The sequence below is a fragment of the Anser anser genome (genome assembly GCF_964211835.1).
Source record: "Anser anser genome assembly, chromosome: 1".
In the NCBI taxonomy this organism is placed as follows: domain Eukaryota; kingdom Metazoa; phylum Chordata; class Aves; order Anseriformes; family Anatidae; genus Anser; species Anser anser.
The window spans coordinates 198,339,415-198,358,312 of record NC_139720.1 but is presented as its reverse complement, the minus strand read 5'-3'; the positions used below and the strand labels follow the sequence as shown (position 1 = coordinate 198,358,312).

The following is an 18,898-nucleotide window of genomic DNA, read 5'->3' as shown; positions in this document are numbered from 1 at the left end:
AGAATACCAAATATTTCTCACACAGATTTCCACTCTCTCTTTTTCAAAGGAGTGGGATTATGAGGAGTAGAAGAGACAGTCAGAAGTCGGGTGATCACTAATGAATATCTGCTTTTCCAGTTGTATTTAAGAGTCATTAGCCATGACTTTTTATCAAGACTGCTTTTTGGGAGGCTACAGAAAGATAGCTTTTACTATGTAGAAGCCTAAATTTCTGTGGAGTGTTGTGTAGCTGGCTAATTTTCTTGCTTATTTACAGAAAATAAAGGAACTAATAAGTCAAATATAAGTGTTTCTGGGAATTTGGAAAACTTGAAACAAAATCCTGGCTTTAACAATCATATTTCTGCCAACATCTCTTGGCTTCTTTCTTGGGGGATCTTTTTATCCCTTACAGCCTCACTGTTAAATATTCATGCAGAGTTTTTTGCCTTTGTAATGTTTGTTTGTTTGAGTTAAAATTTTGGGGTGTTTGTTCTTGTGTTGGACTGGGAAGAATTTACTGATGACATTCAGGAACTCAGGCTCCTGATCTCCTTTAGAAGTCTGTCGCTGAAGAGCAGCCTGCACATCTGCCTTCATTTCTCTAGGTTCTCTCTCTGAAGAAGGCACCCGCTTTCTCTGTACTGAGCAAAGCGTATGAAAACTCAGTTTCAGAATTTCTGACAAATCCAACTTTTTAAAATAAATGCTGTGGCGAGTCTGACAGCTCAGTATCCCTTAAGGGATAATGTGCGGTAATTGAAAAACATTGTTTTTACTTTTCATAGTAAGTCAGAAAGTTCTTGCTTCGGTTAGTCGAGTGTTTATTTGTTCTTTTATTGATTTCCAACTTTCCCTTCACATAGTAATGGACCTCACAAGGAGCCTGGCTGGGGTCCGTTTGCTCCGCTCTGAGAAGTTTTGTTGACATCTGCACAGTGAGGAAAACAGGCCTGGCCACAGCATTTACAGATCTGGATTTGGAAAGGCAAAGAGAGAAAGTGAAAACTGTGCAGGACTTATCTGGGGTGGTTCTTACCTAGGTTTAACAGCCAGCATGCAACTGTCTGGGAAGGTTTGAAGTGGGGACCTTGCAAAGTAAGTCTTGTTACTTATTTGGAAAGATTTATCTTAATCATGTAATTCATGCAACTGTTAATGCTTTGAATTTCAAATAAAGTAAAAAGAATAACAATAATTAAAAATAACACACAACACAACCTCTCCACTAAGACAGAGGTTTCTTCTCTTCTTAAATTAAAAAATTCCCCTCTGGTACAAGAAGGTTTGTTTTTATGTTGGTTTTGTTTTTTCTTCCGGGGGGAACAATGATTTTTCCTGTGATACATGTTAAAGAAGTGAAGGATATTTTCAGCATAGTAAAATGGCTGCACTTAGCAATGTCCAAAGTAGAACAATTTACTGTTAAAAATGTTGTGAAGCATAGGTATATTGGAATTCTGGGTCTATTTTTCTTAATTAGTTCTGTGCCCCAATTATGCTGTTTCCTGTGTTTATGTAGTCATTTCCCCCTTGATAATATGTAATGTAAACACTCAAGCTAAGGATTTTTTTGTTTGTTTGGAAAGCCATAAAGGGAAGAAAAACCAGAAAAGTTTTCTTTACCCTGGTTATCTGAAATGGCATTCTGAAGTTTTCTTTTGCTTTCATTATGGTTTGAACTCTCAGCCTAGTCAAGAGACGTAGACTGTTTGTATTAATGGTAGTGATAAAAAGATAAATACCCAAACTTGTAAGTACACGGCTGAGCTATTTTTCCTTCATTGTGGTTGTGCTTGTGATGACTTTATCTTTTACGCTTTTTGCTGGGACGATCCATAGAATAAGCCATGAAAAGAAATGGCATGTCTTACCAGATGATTAGCCACCTACCATGACCATATCAATTCCTGATTTATGTCTGTGTGCTAAATATTTTCAGAGGGATGAAAGCAAGATGGGATTTTTGTTTGTTTACTTGTTTGTTTTTCTTTTACACCAGGCAGTGTTCAGTTTGTTGAGGAACAGAAGCTGGTAAATTTGCTGAAAAACAGGAAACAAATAAGAGAAAAAGGGTATAGCTCTCTTAGTTAATGAAATTCACCAGCTTCAGCCATCTTTGTAATTCTTCACAGATCAAAGAAAGTTGAAAGCATTCTCTAACAACTTATAAACTAATCCCAGCTATGTAGAAGATGAGAAATAATTCTGCTGACAGAAATAAGAAGCAAGACGAAGGGAGCCAGGAGGGCAGAAGCTCCCTTGCTAGGGAGATAGGCAAAGCTTCTTGCAATAAGTGAGGGTAGTGACAAAAACACACTGAGCTCGTGCCCACTGAAGGAAGAACAAGAATTCAGGACACGGCCAAAACAGAAGTTCTCTGTAGTGCTTTGTGCAACAAAGGAGTAGGTGGTGGCATGCACGTTCTTTGTTATGTGAAAGGATTTTTAGGAAGAAAATCACAAGACTATCCTAAAATGAGACAAATGAAAGCATGGGGAATACAAAACTGGAGCCCCAGATGTGTGCAGCAAACTTGTCCCAGAATATTGTCCTCTAGTGAGCTTTTGCAATCAATTACAAGGCACAAGTCAGTTGTTTTCTTTCCTTTCCTTTTGAACTTGCTGGCCGGTAGCTTCTGTTAATCCATTTAAAATTTGTATTTTCACATAAATAAAAATTGGGGAGAAAAAAACAACAAACCCTTAACATACAGTATTGTCTGCATTCAACTCTGATAACTTTGCAGTTAGCAGGGCATGCAGTGTTGGGATATTCACAAGCAGGAGGCTCTTGGCAGTGCCCGCTCACTGCTGCCCGGCCAGAGGAGCGCAGGCCGTAGTGGTCAGTGCTGTGTCACGGTCGGTCAGTCTGTGCAGAACTCCAGATCAAGAAAATCAGTTGGGAATAACCAGTTCCTGCCCTTCCACTTCTTATTTCTGAACACACTGAAGATGAGACTCTCTAATGCTTTGTAAGACTTTAATTATCAGTAGGTACAACAGGAATTTTCTTAAGCGTGTTCCTGTGAAGTTTTCCAGTAGATCAGCACATCCCAGAATCTGACCTTGCATGTGTTTTACTTTTCTGCTGGCCCGGAACACTTTTCAAGGAGGCTCTTCATTCTGTCAATTGTGTGTAACAATATCAGAGTCCCTCCCGATTAATCAGAGACAGATTTGAGCGTCTCGCCCTTCACATTCCTGACATTAACTCTTTGAGCTGAGCTGAAGGAGAGGTTGCTGTCCCTCTCTAGGCACTCCCCAGGCATGTTTGGTATTTTCATAAAGAAACAACATGTCCTAAGTTCAGTTTTGTTTTTGAATGTTAGGAATCTTGGGGTCTGCTTTTGCCTTCAGGACACAACAGTAGTTCTGTAAGTTACCAGAAGGGTAGTCCATGCTGTTGTGAACCCTCCGGCTGTTAAAGATCATTGGCTGGTGTAGATATGTTTGTAGCTTATCCTGGTTAAAACTGAATTTGTAGAACATTGCTATAATGAACATTTCCTAAAATGGAGTTAGGTGCCCAATTGTAGATGATTGTAGATTGTAGCCTGAGAACCGAAATTAAATATGACTTAATAATAGTAACCTTACAGGAACTTAGTGTACAATTTTGTGATCCATAAGTTGCTTTAGGTAGATAGGACATGCTTCTTTTCCAGATTGGTTCAATTGGTTGGTATCAGTAGTAACACATAAATATTTTATGCCACCACTAGGGCAATAGTCCTCAAAATACCAGCAGTGAGATTTCTGAGTAACCCTGAATAACTCCCAGATACTTTCTTGCCTCTAACCGCTACACTCAGGACTTGACAATACCTTAAATTTTGCTGAGAAGCTCATAGGAAGCAGGTAAAAAAAAAAAAAAAAAAAAAGTTTGAGTATTAATAATTACTGATGAATTCTTTCAGCCTTCCCAGGGTATCTCCCAGCACACATTACAGAGCCTGGCTGAGAGCTGAGCAGGTCTGGATAACCACTGCAGGGCCACAGTGGTGGAGGAAGCCTTTTTTTCAGCTTTCCTTTCAGTGCACGGGAACTGCACGTTTGTTCCTCCGTTGCGGCTGCCGAAGCAGGAGCAGCAGCTGTCCCAGCAGGACGGGCAGGCTGGGACGGGCTCGCACAGGCGCCGCTGGCAATTCAGCAAAGTGCTTGTAGTTGCACGCAGTGCAGCAATGCAAAGTTCAAGCAGCACTTCCATCCTCCAAACTTTTATTGCTAATGAGGGCCCTTTATTCAAATCCATTTCTTGGCAAGGCGTACTGTGAGAGGAATGAAGTCAATTTTGTTAAAAGTTACTGTGGGAGGGTAATAACAGTATTGTTAAAACCCATGTCTGGGTAATTCCCTTGATGCCTTTCTTTGCATCCTAATTTCCCCACGAAGCCTAATTAACAACATGCCAGTGTTTACATCTTATCTGATACTTGTAATTCTTGGGACAGTATTTGCTATTTGGAATAGAGACTTGACACATGAGAAGAGCTGTGCAATTTTATTTTTATTTATATTCAGGTTACAAAGGGATAAGAGGAGAAACAGAAGAAAAGAGGATGTAGGGAATAAGCTAAATTTTTAAAATTAAAGATTTTCATAAGACATTAATTTTTGAAATTTTCCCCAACCACTTCAGCTTCATTATAAAGCATAACCTCTTTGAATTTATTTGGGCCCCTTTTGTACGCAGATGTTTCTTCTGGAGAGTATCTAATATTTCAACAAATACAGGACTCCTTTGCTGGTGTGTATGCTGCAAGTGGGAGAGGAGAGAGGAGTTAAATGCTCACTCTGCAGACACTTTCAAGTCTAAGATCTGATTTCCTTCAATTTAACACATGTAACTAGTATGTATTTATTAATCGTCATTAAATTAGCCATGCTCTTTAATAATTCAGATGGATTTTTTGTCATGATATTGAACTCTAGTATTCAGTTTCTCAAGACCATTATATATTACTACTACAACCGCAGATTTATTTTATAGAATTCTTATCAGCTGCTGTTTTGTGTCAAGCAGCCCGTTTTCTGTACTGCTGGGTCATAAACAGAAGGCAATCACATTTTACTTTATCCATTTTAACATTTTTCATTTCTACATTTCTTTGTTTATCTTCTAAACTTTATTGTGTTGCTTTTCTTGGAGGTTATTTTCATTCATATTTACATTGTTTGTAGATAGTAATGGCTGGAGGTATATATTTTGTTATGTAATCTTATTTTAAAATACATTGTTTTAAATGTAAATTTGTGTATAGTATTTTTTTAAAGGGTAAACATATTACAAAGTCTGTGTTAAAGACTTAAAGACACTTGTAAATGTTAGCATCACATGCTTTTCCTATTGTAATTTGAGTTCATAAAATACTATTGGATATGATAGTAGTAAGAAAAGATATAGTTTAATCTTCTTTGGGTCAAATATTTGATATATTTTACCTGTCTCTGCACTTCAACTATCTAAAAAGAAAATTAAATCTAGCATTCTTTTGAAAGTTACAATAAAATAAACAGTTTTGCAAAAATGAGAGTATCTGACTTTATATATTTACTTATACACATACATGTATATGGAACATGAATCTTTTCAGCAATCCATTTTCTTCAAGAGTTATTTTGTGTGTCTTGAAAACATAAAATGGAATAAATGTAAGCGTTTATAGGAATTTCATTTCAGCAATTCAGAATGCTTGAAAGGCGTAGAATATTCCTCTGAGAACAAAGCTGCTTTCTACATGCAGATGACGTTATATTATGTGGCGTAAATAATTTTTAAGGCTGCCAATAAAATGTATTTGACATTTCATTGCCACTATGTGTTATCAGAAGCAGCTTTCTCACTGGGTAGTGGCAGGTTTGTAGCCTCTGACTTACTGCTGGTTGGGGTGATTGATAATGTGCATCTGTTGCTCGGGCTCAACTCAGCAGGACAGCTTGAGCATCAGCTATCAAAACGTCTTTAACAGTTAATATGGTTTGTCAAAGACTGATGCATTTAGTAGAAGGTGATTATAAAAAAAAAAAGCCATTTCTGTTCCACATACAAATAGAAGTAATTGAGCAGGTTTTTCTAGGTGGTGTTTAAAGTTCTGCTTCAGGTATTGGTGACATGACAGTACCCACGAATCGTGCATTTGTGACCAAAATAGATTAGCATATAAACATTAAAGCTTACTTACTGTAAAATAACAACAATTCTGGGAGCTTAAGTATAATGATATTTTCTCTTTAAATATTTATAAGGCAACAAAGATATTTCAAGCTTACTGCAAATTCACAAATGTGGAATTTGAAACAGATGGAATGAATATTTAGCTTTTCCCTCTAGAGACATCACAAGAAATGAATGCAGAGAGTGAACAAGATACTTAAAAGGAAATAACATTAGAAAGAAGTATTAAATGAACACGTAGATAGTATACTTTATCCTAGATATGCTAAACACCATTTTTTCCATCTTTAAAGTATCTTTTAATAGATGGAAATTTTGCAGCCAACTTAATTGTCTTTTGCCTGCAAAGATAAGTTCAGACAAGACTGTTGAGATGTATGTGAAACTTTTTGCCATAACTTCATGGTACAGTTATTCTCATCTGAGAGTCTTTGTTTCCTTCCCTTTGTGTCTTGTCTTTCACTGAACAATGTCTAAAATCATAGTCCAGTCTTGTGGTCATTAATTATCATCTGTTGTGGCTACTGTTCATGAGGAGATAACTCATTAAGAAAAGTAACCATAAAAGGTTTGAAGTCACCAACTACTAACTGTATAGTTCCATTAAATATTTTTTCTGCTATGAATTTTACCTGTGCTTGCGAGAAGAGTAGAATGTATATCGGGCATATCTCCAGACAGTGCGGGATGGCCCCCTGCCCTGCTTCTCTGCTTCATGCCTCGAAAGGAACAGCCATGGCTGGTGACCCACTGTGCCAGCGACGGCGTAGAGGTGTGCCTGTTACCGACAGAAAACCTGAGCAGCAGAAGCGGCGTGCTGTAACAGGACTCCATGGTACAGGACAGAATGCTTATTTCCGAGACTGAACGTCATTACGTCTTAAAGAGACGAGATCTGCACTGGCAAGTTTGGGTTTTAACATGCACGATGGCATGGATCAGACAGGTGGTTTCGAATGTACCAACTGCAGCACTCCACATGTGTATCTGTTGGTACTACCTGTAATAACTATGCTAGAAATTAATTAAACAAAATGAAATCAAGATGTATAAAAACAGAATTTCATTCTGTGCCTAAGATTAAGCCATATGCTTTATTACTTAATATGTTTTAATAAAGTTTAACTAGTGTGGTCTCCATTTAGCCCCTCTTTAGAGAATTCTGTTAAAATGAACTTTTTTTCATTTAATTTCTGAAGGAAGTTGTTAACCTATTTCATTAGCTATAATAATTTATTCTTGGTCATTTTGGGGTTATGACTACACTTGTAGTTCAGCTGTTTAGTTAGGTATTAGATGTGTCATGTACCTTTGTGAGTGCAACTTTGGACTAAGCATTACTTCACAGTAACCTTTAGTGAGTCCTGTAACGTCTGTGGTGTTCATACTGGCTCTGCTGAATCTGACTGCTTTCTGCTGAATGAGCAGTGACCTTATGTGTAGTCCCAGATTTCCTTGGGAAATAAAACTTTAAATGGGTTTGCAGAATCCCCTGAGTAAGAACTGACTTCAGGCCCAGTGGCCCAGACTACTTTTTTTTTTTTTAACTTTTTTTTTAAACTTTGATCTCTTAATACCAGTCCTTAGAGTTCGTATTTCTCTGTTACTACTTGGCACCAAAGAAGGTTAACCAGTGTTGGTACAGAGTGAACTCAAAAGTTCAGGGTTTCAGGGTCATGCACAAGGCTTGTCTTCCAGGAGGAAGCAAGGGGCTTCTGCTCCACGATCCCTGAATGCGAAGAGGACATTGGTGCCTCCTTTCACACTGAGAGAATCGAGTTACTGGTTGTGCTACACACTGAGATCTTTGAGTAGGTGAAGTACCATAAATGTTGTAGTTTGCCATAGAGATGGAGATACCACAAAAAAGGCAAATGCTTGAGAATGGTTGGGCTTTATCAGATACTCGCTATGTTGCACCTGACATCTGAGAGGGCAGTTGTTGTCTTCACCTTGGTTACGAGCTTGTGGAAAGATCTCAAAAAGCACATGCCCAACTTGGAGACTGTTGAGTGTAAAATCAATGAAATGTGATTTTCTGTGAACACGTTATTAACGTACTGTTCTAACAAAAAAAAATCTTATACAGTTCTTTTTAATTACATGCTGTGCTTAAAAACAAAAAAAATGGTTTGATGGAATATTTCTGAAAGGATGTGTACTCAATCATTTCTGCCAATGAGCTCACAATATTAGTTCATTGAAAACTTCAGTGTTTTCTTCCTTGCCTGATATTTGAGAGAGATGTCTTACTATTTGGTATTCTCCCCAGTTTATGGGATAAAGTCACATCTGGTTAATGATTGCAAGCATAGTTGCAGTACTCTATGCAAGGTTTGCTTGTTTTTAAGCCGTGCTTAGCAATCTTAGCATGAATGGGACTGCTCGTTCATTTATTTATTTATTTTTATTTTTCCCCTCCAAATGCAGTCCTGGGAGGATTCCTTGAATTGGCTTCCCTTGATGAAGTCTTTGGCTTTTTGTTCCATTAGAACAGAAAATGGTACAACTATAGTCCTGATGCTTATCTTGCTCAGAAGAATGATGAAATGTTTCTTTTCCTTCTCAGCCTAGGAATTTCTTTTCCTTCTGTTAGTCCTGGTCTCAATTACAGCTGATGTAATATTCTCTACCTGACTTGCCCTGTAGCTTATGTGGACTGGAGACTGGCAGAGGAGAGAGCAGAGTTAAAATTAATACCACCTTGGTAGGCTGTTAATTCTGTGAAGGCAACAGAGAATAATGTTTAGAATAACATTATTCTATTATGAATAACACTTAACAGTTTCTGTCTGGAAGCAGAGAATAACATTATTCACAAAAACAAGTAGGAAAAAAACCCTATGAAATATGCAGATTTTTAAAGAGCAGTATTGTTACCCTAACGTGTGTGAAAGATGTATTGTCTTGCAGAGTCCACAATAATATAAATTTCGGTAATAGCTTGCTTGAACTGAAGGGGTTAACAGAATGGAGCATCTGAGTTAAAAAATAGCTTTTTACATCTCTGTTTTTCCTTCTCTTTCTGTTACAACAACACAGACCTCCTAGAATTTTCTTTTTCTTTTCTTTCTTTGTAAATTCCTGCAGCGTCACGATGGTTAAGCGAGGACAGTCACAGGAAGGGCAGCAGGGCAAACCGAATGCTTGGCTAATTGCTGTGGGATTTGACTATACCAGGGAAATAAACTCTGTAGAGTTGGAGGTCTCCTGCTTGCATGGAATTTGCAGTGTCCTACAGGGGAACAGAGGGGAAAAATTAAGGCTTGCTGGTTGCAGGAGTGGCTAGCCAGTACCTCCAACAAAGTAGTCCTGCGTAGGTGGGGATAAAGTAAATCTGACTATTGAGGCAGAAAGCTCTGATGGTGTTAGGATTACTTTCTTGTGGAGTCTCCTTTGGAAGCTTTTGCATGCCAGAGACATTTGAAGCTTTGCAGGAGAATATGGCTTGCTCAGGGTATGAGATTTTAAAGATTCCATCAAAAATATTCTCAGCTGTTTCAGATCCTAAGGTCTTGCCAAAAATCACCTTTTCAAGATCAAGTTTATTTCTTCATAAATGAAGTTGTGTGCTCTTTAGTAGCACTTGCCTCCATCTCAGCAGCACTCTAAACTGTAGTGCGCCAACAGTTTCTCTTCAGATGAACATTAAAGGATGTCTCTAACCAGATGAAGAGGACGTTTGGGATCTCCTCCTGGCTCATAGAAAAGCGGACATCTGTATATGTCTCTAGCTTTGTCAGTTTGCCTGGAAATAGAAAGAGGCATTCATGGAAATGGAACAGGAGTTGATATCCTAGCATGATAATACCACAGCATCATTAGAGGACATGGAGATAAAAAGCCAGAGCATTCTTTGTGGAGTACATTTATATCTGAAATATGGAGACTTCTAACAAAACCCCCCAATTTACTTCACCTCTCCTCAAAACAAAAAAAAAAAAAAAAAGAGAATCTGATAGCAAATACTTTGAAAGATAAAGCTTTTGGATTTAGTTTATGCATCTAAAATTAGATGTTGGGGGTAAAAATGTATCAGAAAGCCTTTATTTACCAAGCCCCTTACCAAGCAATTGCAAAGTCAGGATACATAAAAATAGAAATAATGATTGCAATGTTAACTTTAAATTATTATTCCTATATACCACATCCTTTTCTTCTATACATGCATCTTATATCCATATGTAGTTTGTAAAATAACAGTGTTTAGGTTTAAAAAACTGATGGTAGAATGTGAGTCAGGGTTATTCACGAGGACTGACTTTATCCAAAGGGGGCTGTTTTTCTTGTGTTTGCTCTATAATCAGAAGAGAAAAGCTCCTTGAGGAGACCTAAAGTCTGAAGTTCAGTTCCTGCTCCACATTGTTCTTTGGAGGAGTGTTTCTTCCTCTAATCTTCCAAGAGGACTCCATAAGGAGACTCGTGTTTACATGCTAAAGGCAGCCTTTGTACATGTTCTCGTGTGTTATTTCTTGACTATTTCAAGAAATAGTTATTTCAAGTATGACACCATATTCATATTTTTTAAACAGTGAATTATCATAAATTATAGGATGATTTGTTTCCTGTAAATATCAACATAGCTTATACAATATAAAAATAAAAAAGTAGTGTTCACTTGAAAAAACTTTGAGAAAAATAATTTGTTCAGCCCTCTATAACTACCCCCAGCCTTGACTGGTGTGGGATTTGTGAGCGTTCTCTTGGGGCAATGTGCTAAGGCCTTTTGATGTAGCACTAGCCTTTTGCTAAGAAGCTGAACGTTGCACTACACATTGTACATAGACGTGTCCAACCTATGTTATTACTGGTCCATAGTTAAGACTTTGTGATCTTCTGAGCTTGAGTTAACATCTGTGTTTCAGCTCCACTTGAAATAACTGGCATTGGTAGTGATATTAAAAAAATATATAAAATAAATCACAAGCTTGAATATTGTTTGATATCATCTTTTTTGTACATGTGGGAGAGGTTCTGATAAACTTCAAATATATTCTTTGTTCTGTAATTATGTGATTTGACTGTGTACAGTTACTGGTACAAAGCTGTTAAAATATTTCTCCTACTTAGGTCAAATATATGTGTTCACTGAAACGCACATTAGTAAGTTTATGTAATATTTATACTTTTAATATTTTTAAATAAGAACTGAGGATTTAACTACATGACTAGTGTTTCACAATGACATATTTATATTCTTTGTAGCATGTAAACCTGGTATATAAGTAAGGTACATAAATGCCTGATTGTCTGTATTTGGTTTCTGTTGTTGCATTTGAAGTTGTATTGATTAGGAGCTGTTGATACATGCCACAGACTGAAAGAAGTGTTTTGTTGTGTTTTGTTTTCCTGACAGATCATGACATTAGGATTTAGTAGGATTTGGGGAAAGGATTCAAAATTATATCATTTCTTTTTTGTCTATGTATTTCTACATTAGTAATGCATTACTGTGAATGTATTAGCTATGAGATTTGTTGCCTTGTTTGAATGAATTTAATTGCTGTTTTATAAAAGTCTTACACCAACATGAAGCAAATCAGTATTTGTCAGCATTCGGAAACCGTGAGTCATTCAGCACTTCAGGGAACTGAGTTTTATTTCCAATATGCAAGCATGATAATTCTGTGTTGCAGTGAAAGTACTTGTAGCAGTAGTATTTTTTTTCACATATACAGAATATCCAACAGCTGTTTTCATAGTTAAAACATTTTACTATAATTCAGATGAGCTTTATTTAATTCCTTATTCTGTTGCTGGGGAATTGCCTCACTTGCTGTTGTTGCTGTCTTTTCTGTCAGTTGGGAATCCTGTTAGTTACCTCTCTCTGTGAGCTGCCTAAAGTCTTTAACCCTACAAATACACATACACACCTTAAGAGGTACTGTGTTTTTGTTGTTGGTGGTTTTTTTTGTTTTACTGCAATTCACCATTTGTAGATTGCCACGTGAAGCTCAGAGCTTGAAAAACTCTTCAGGGCTTAAGATTTCTTTGTCCATATTGTTAGTATTTAATAATGAATAAGCAGCTGCATCAATGTTTAGTTAAATTTAGTTAAATTTTAGTTCAATTTCTGTCTATATCCACTGGTCCTAAATAAAATAAGATGAAGGAGAATAGTGGAGGTGCAAACTGCTTATCATACACTGTCCCAAATTTGGGCTAGAGTTGATTCTGTTCTGTTGAAAAAGCTGAACATCAGCCCTGGTCCTACAGCTTTTCTCACCTGCATGCATATTCCTTCAGTTGGATGCATTATGGCAAAAATACATTCATATATAGCTGAAATGGTTTATGTTGCAAATAGCGAAGTTGCTGTCTCTTGACTGACATGCTTTATATTTGAAGAGTAGCTGTGTGCAGGTGAACAGCAACGTGCAGCAGGAGGACAAAGGAAAATTAAAAACAGATTCCCACTTGATATAAGGGGGGAAAAAATCCCACCAGGAGTGCAGTTTCAGCACTGGGTGAAGGCTGCCCTCTGAGGCTGGCTGGTCTCTGTCGTTGGAGGTTTTCAGGACAAACCCCCGGACAGTGTGGTTCACCTTTGGTACTGACTGTGGCTTGAGAAGTGATTAATCTCGAGAACCACCTGAGGTGGCTTCAAACGGGAATTACTATGTCTTTCTATGAAAGATGGAAAACAGGAGTAAAAAAAGTCAATTTTATTCACAGCAATAAAACAAAACAAAAAAATAAAATTCAGTTCAAAGAATTCTGTATTTCATAAACAGAAAACAGAGGCGTGATGTGTTCTGCTATAAAGCTTTTTATCAGAGTTTATTTTGAATTCCTTGCATAAAATATTCACACTCAAGAAAGCATGTATCCCAAATACAAGTTGATATAGTGCTTATACGCTAACGTTATGTAAATCATATGAATTTATATTTAGGCAAATACATAAAGACAGGAAATAAATTCAAAATTAGCCAGGAATTCAAGTTATATATATGCAATTTATATAATACAGTGTGTCATAGAAAACTTATTCCAGAAATTAACATGGGCTTAAATTTAGGAAAATCTAGGAACAGAAATGTTCAGGTAGCTTTACAAATAACTTTTATTTTTCCCTTTCTAACATGGTTTAATAATCATGACTCCTATAAGGATATGTTAGTTGATGTTGTGGGTTTTTTTCTTCATTCTACCGATGATTGATTTTTTTCTGAAAAAGAACAGTTTAAAAATGTTAGCCAACAGTGTCCCCAGGTATAGATGTGGACTTTCTCTCTGATATGTGAAAACCACAGTTTATTCTCACCATTGGTGCTTTAATTCATTTTTACAGCAAACTTCTGGAAGGAAAGGTGATTGGTTGGAAAGGTGAAAAAACATGAGTGAGAAAAGACAACTTAAGGTGATTCACCATGTTGGCTCAAGGGGTGTCAGAGCACAGAGTGGTATTGCAGTTATGTAAACTGAGGGCTTACATTGTCAAAGCTGGCTGAGAAAAAATGCTCATTTTTTATGTGGTTCTTTTTCAAGTAGCTTTTGCAAATTCAGTGTGATTTTGGTGGTACTTATATTAATGGTACTTTTAGCAATAATGCTAAATAGAGGGATTTATACATATCAAAGTTAGAAAGTTGATTTAAGTTCTTTATAAAAATCTGTTTCTTTTTACTAGATCTACCTAATATAGATTTCTCAGTTTTCAAAGTAACATTTTCTATTGTATCTTCCTTACTACATGTCTAGCATCTTAATTTAGAAGACTGTTGAACTGACACTGAGTTAGAATTGCGTGGTTCTTTTTTTTTCCCTTCCTTTCTTTTTTTTTCTGGAGGAATATGGGTACTTTTCCAAATGAGAGAAACTATCCCATTATTTGATTGAATGCCATGTGTTAGCCATGCAGGGAGATGGAACAGTGCACCATTCAATAGCTGAATTGGATCAAAAGAGTGTGACTTCCTTACAGGTGTGACTAATCTGAATAAGCTCTTAAGAAAAAAAGATCTGTATTTTAAGCACAGCGTGGATTTCTGAAGTTGCTATTTACAGAAACCATTATAGACTTTTTGACATGGTTTGCTTGTTCCAAGTGTCTGTGATTTCAGCCTGCTGCAATAACTGAGTAAGAAGGGGATTATCGTCTTGGCAGGAAGAAAGTTACTATATTAGAGCCACACAGGGAAAATTCCAGATTATCTGAAGCAATTGGATTGCAATTAAAATGATTGTGGGAAGATTAGGTTCCTAATTCTGGGGGGCTGGGCTTAGCCAATTTTTAACCGTTAGTTAACTTTAAATAAAAGTAATTGCAGTGAAGAGAATCAGTGATGAAAAGAAATGAATAAATAAATGCATAAGGCAAAACAATTCTTCTTTCTATGAATTTTTTAGTTTCCAAAAGCTAGGCAGGAGCTGGTGGCAGTCAACAGTGCGCTTTGGAGCAGGCTGTGTCCTGTGATCTGGGCTGTCAAGAGGCAGCTGCTGGCATCTCTGGTACTTTGCTGCCATGTTCGCCCCAGAGCAACAACCCATCACTTGACTAGCTCATACTTGTGCCAGGAGGTGATGTGCCACATCAGGGCTCTGGTCAGCAGAAACTTCCAGCCCAGGGATGTTCTGTCGATGTGGCCCAGCAGCTCTCTTCAGAGGCACAAACTCGGACTTGATGAAGTGTGTGACAGCTTTTAATTAGTCTTGTGATCCCCACTGGCTGCTCCCAGCTGGCTCTAGCTGGTGAGAAATCCAGCAAAGCCGCTCCCTTCCAGCTTATTCCTCGCAATGCCATGTGCTGCCTATGAACACCTTCTTCCACAGTGCTTGAGGAGGGACTCTTTCTCCAAAAGATTTCATTCAGAGTTGAGTGAGGCTGGTAGTAATCATGTTTCAATCACTTTAAGGCTATCAAGAGGACACTACATGTCTTGAGGTCTCCTGGTGGGGCATGGAGGCTATCTGTATGTGATAGCTTTGAGTAAACTGAAGGAGTATTCAGCTCCACATGGAGTTAGTTTGGACTGACGATGACTAGCCACAAGACTGGCAGTGACTGTTGACATCAAGAGTAATAATTCAATAACATGAATGTCTCTTTTAATTGAACACCGAGGTGTTCGGTACATTGTTGGTGTATATAAAAATTACTCTAAAAGTGAAAAAAAAATTACTTTTGTACATGAAAAAAAGAAAACATGCATCCACACTTCTGTGTCCCAGTGACTCCAACAAGCCTTCATGATTTCTGTACAAGCCAAAAGCCATGTACATGCTCTGTAAGCTCTCAAAGCTTCCAGCTGCTTCCAGATATACGCACTGCAATTCTGCCTGATGGCGTACAAGTCATTTAGCATTTTTGCACCCCTGTTAATTTTTATCTGCCTTATTTGTACAGTAACCCTTGGGATAGGAATTATCTTTAGTTAGGTATATGCATGCACTTTGCCTTGTAGAAAATGTTGAATCTCAGATAAATTGCTAGATGTTGGCTGTAAGTCTATATATGTGGGGGAAATGCCAGCTTGGAGAATAGTACAGCTTTACAGTCTGTTCCAGTCAAACTAATGGAATATGTTGAATACAGCAGAAGCTCACTGAAACCATCCAGCACTCTGCTCCTCTACTTTCCCAGTGCCTGATTTTTAATTATTACCATAAAAAATTGGTTCCTTTTCATCACTGCATCATCAAACATGCCACTGTGCTGCCTTGGACTTTGTTACATCAGGATGTCAGAGACAGACTTGACTTTTACTAAAACTCTGCCCTACTGAGATAAGTGGTGATTCTGTGGTCTTTCAAATGGTAATGTTAGGTTTGGGAGGAAAGAAAATGTGTTTGTGTTTTAATGGTTTTGTTCTGTATGTTTATTGTTACAGCCCTTTGGGAAGTTTTTGTGCTCTAATGACAATGTAACTTATCAATTATTGGAAGAATTACAAGAGCTTTATTTATTCACATTTGGCTTAGGTACATGTTATCTTTGCCCAGACCTCCAAACGTGCCAAAGCCCAAACGTGGAATGTGATGAGTATGGCATAAAGGCTGGACTGGTGAGGAGCAAAAGAGCTGTTCATGCGGAAAGCCTAAAGTTTTGCCTGTACTTAGTACAATCGAATATTGTAATGTGCTTTATTGTGCTTTATTTCTGATGTGTTGGCAGTTTTCAGGAAAGATGCATGAAATCTGTGAGGCATTTTTGGGGAGGTGTGGTTCTTTGTCTATGAAGCTGGAGCAAAAAAGAGAACTATTTTTCCTGAAAGGTAGAAAAAATGCATTTAGAAAAGATAATGTTGATGATAATTATGCATATAAATATTTGTTATCTTGACCACAATAGTAAAAGAGTAGAAAATCATTTAATGAAAGAAAAAGAAGGTGAATATACCCTTTGCAGACAGGGCCCAATGCAATAACTTAAATGTGTTGTAGGCACAAAGCCTGGGTTTTATGAAAAAAATATATTATATATTATTAAAATATTATATTATATGATGTTTCTTCTGATTTTTCTCCAGTAAAATCAGTTCAGTTGGTTATTCTGTCTGTCCTTAAAAGGCACATGGTTAAGTCAAGCTACATTTTATGGTGAGGGACGCAATGGCATGACTGACATTTGTATTCTGCTGCCCGTGCGTGTCCAGCCCAAATGACGAGGGACCACTGAAGGTGGTTGGGGGTGTGAGCAACCTCCAGAGGTGGATTCCAGGCCTGGATTTACACGAAATAAACAAAGACCATGAGGGGAACACTGTGATTCATTAGGAATCCTCAGTCAATTTAAAGTGATAAAAATAGCTGTCAGACATCTTCAGTTCATTTTAAAAAAATAGTAAAGTGAAGGAATCCAATCTAGAATATTTTTTAAACTGTCTACTTTTCTTTTTAGTGTTCCCTCTGCTCCCGTACTCTCCTCTGCTCAGTGTAACTAGGCATATAATCCAAAGACATAGCTAAAAGATTCAGCTGTCAAAGCTTCAGATTTTGTAAACATACGCTTTTTAGGCAGTGCTGTCATTACTACTATGTTTGTCTTCTGTGCTCTGCCAAAACATTTTCTTGGAAGTTTTCATTTTCTATTCTGATTTTAGACAAGATACAAGAAGTGGAAGTACAATACCAGAAAACCCTTCTATGTCTTGCAATTAAACTTATCACATCATTCATTACAATTGCTTTAGTTGCTCATGGACATGTTGCATGACTGGTGAACATGTGTGTAGTATGTTTTATCTAAAGAAGCCAGAATTATTTTAGTCATACCCATATGCTGTAAGTAGGATGTTATGGACATGAATCTTTCCATCCTATACATTGTCAGAGTTACAGTGGCTCCAATTTCTGAAAATACTTGCTATTGAAAAGATATGCTTTGTGTTAACTTTGCAGATCCAAAATGCGAATGATGTGCTCATAGCACCCCTGGAGAAGTTCCGTAAAGAGCAAATTGGAGCAGCAAAAGTAAGTGGCTATGGAAACAATTCTTTTTCATTTCCTCTTTCTTTATCAGTGTGTTTTGAAACCTGGACTAAAAACAGGCAGATATATTCAAATATATTTGATGCCATCGTCATTAACATATTAATGAATTGAATGGAATTCTTTGCTTCAGAGAAGGAGATAAGCTAGATATGGAGTTTAAAGACTGAGCATATGCATAGGGTACAGGTCTTTCTGTGTATTGTGAGTATGTGAATCTTGCACATTCTCACCATGTGGAATTGTGTTTATTTTTTGATGTCTGCATTTAGGTTTCTTTCCACCTTGGGTTATCACAGAACCATACAGAGGGTTCAAACAGTTATCATGGGTGCAGTGGCCCTGAAGTTGCTGTTGTGTAAAGACCAAGAGAAGTCGGTATGCCACAGGCATGCTCTTTCCATCTGACTTCCCTCTCCACTTCACACAGCTGATGCAGTGTGGTGATGGTTATCTTTATGTTGCCCAGAGATTTTCCCATGGAGGACGGGCTGCAGTTGGTGATTCGAGCCAGTTCTTTGGTGTTAGCCAAACAGTGCTGGCTGCCTCTATCAGGGTTCAGTAGTCAGGAAAGCAGATGTTATTGGGAAAAAAAGATGTTAAAATGAACTTCATCTAGAAGAGCTATTTTCAGTCTGATCCTGTATTTTTAAGTGGTTATCAGTCACTACTTTGATCCCACAGATGCTTAAAGGCTGTGGTAGTCAGATATATGGTTAATAACCTTTCCTCCTGTTACACAAATATGCTAGTTCTGAAGCATTTTGCATCTTGTACTAGCACTCATAAAATTTTCTGGGAAACTTTCCATCTGTAAGGTTAGGCGGGTACAAAAAATCTTTGATGTTGTAGCTGAGGTTGCACTTGTGCTGTACTCAAACAACCTCAGAAGGAGAACAGAGATGTTGGAAAGAGAGACTGCAGGCTTACGCTTTTTTTACCACTGTTGTGAATGTGCAGAAAACAGATGAGACTATTTCCGCTCAGGAACTAAATAAACATTTGAGAAGAATTTTTACAGTGAACTTGAGGTCAGCTTTCTCTGAAATGGATGCTTTCTTACTTCTTGCTTGATATGTTTTTGTGTACAACTGCATTCTTTTCTTGTCCCACCCTGCTGCTGTTAGATGCAGGGGTGGAAGTTTGTTTACTGTGTTGCTGCACAAATCAAAATGTAATCCCAGCACAAAACTATTTGCAGTTTTCAGTGGGTTTTAGTTGCATTGTTCAGCTCTTTGAGCTGCCACTTCATTTTGTATTCCTATAGCTTAAGGGATATCGTTCTTGTCTGCCGAGAACGCTGTTT

General features: G+C 37.5%; 1 protein-coding gene and 1 long non-coding RNA gene across 3 annotated transcripts in view; one reads left to right on the top strand and one right to left on the bottom strand.

Annotated features, from left to right (window-relative positions):
* ARHGAP42 (Rho GTPase activating protein 42) overlaps positions 1-18,898 on the top strand; it is a 171,440-nt gene that overhangs the window by 76,227 nt on the left and 76,315 nt on the right. For both annotated transcript variants that reach the window (XM_083840029.1, XM_083840030.1), the window contains exon 4: positions 17,503-17,574. In XM_083840029.1, the coding sequence (XP_083696155.1) occupies positions 17,503-17,574 (72 nt within the window). The remainder of the gene's footprint in view (positions 1-17,502; positions 17,575-18,898) is intronic.
* Positions 1,018-17,496, bottom strand: LOC310901066. Its single transcript, XR_014585564.1, has 2 exons — positions 6,792-17,496; positions 1,018-4,740 (listed from the first exon to the last, which is right to left on the bottom strand). It is a non-coding gene; the product is annotated as an uncharacterized lncRNA (long non-coding RNA).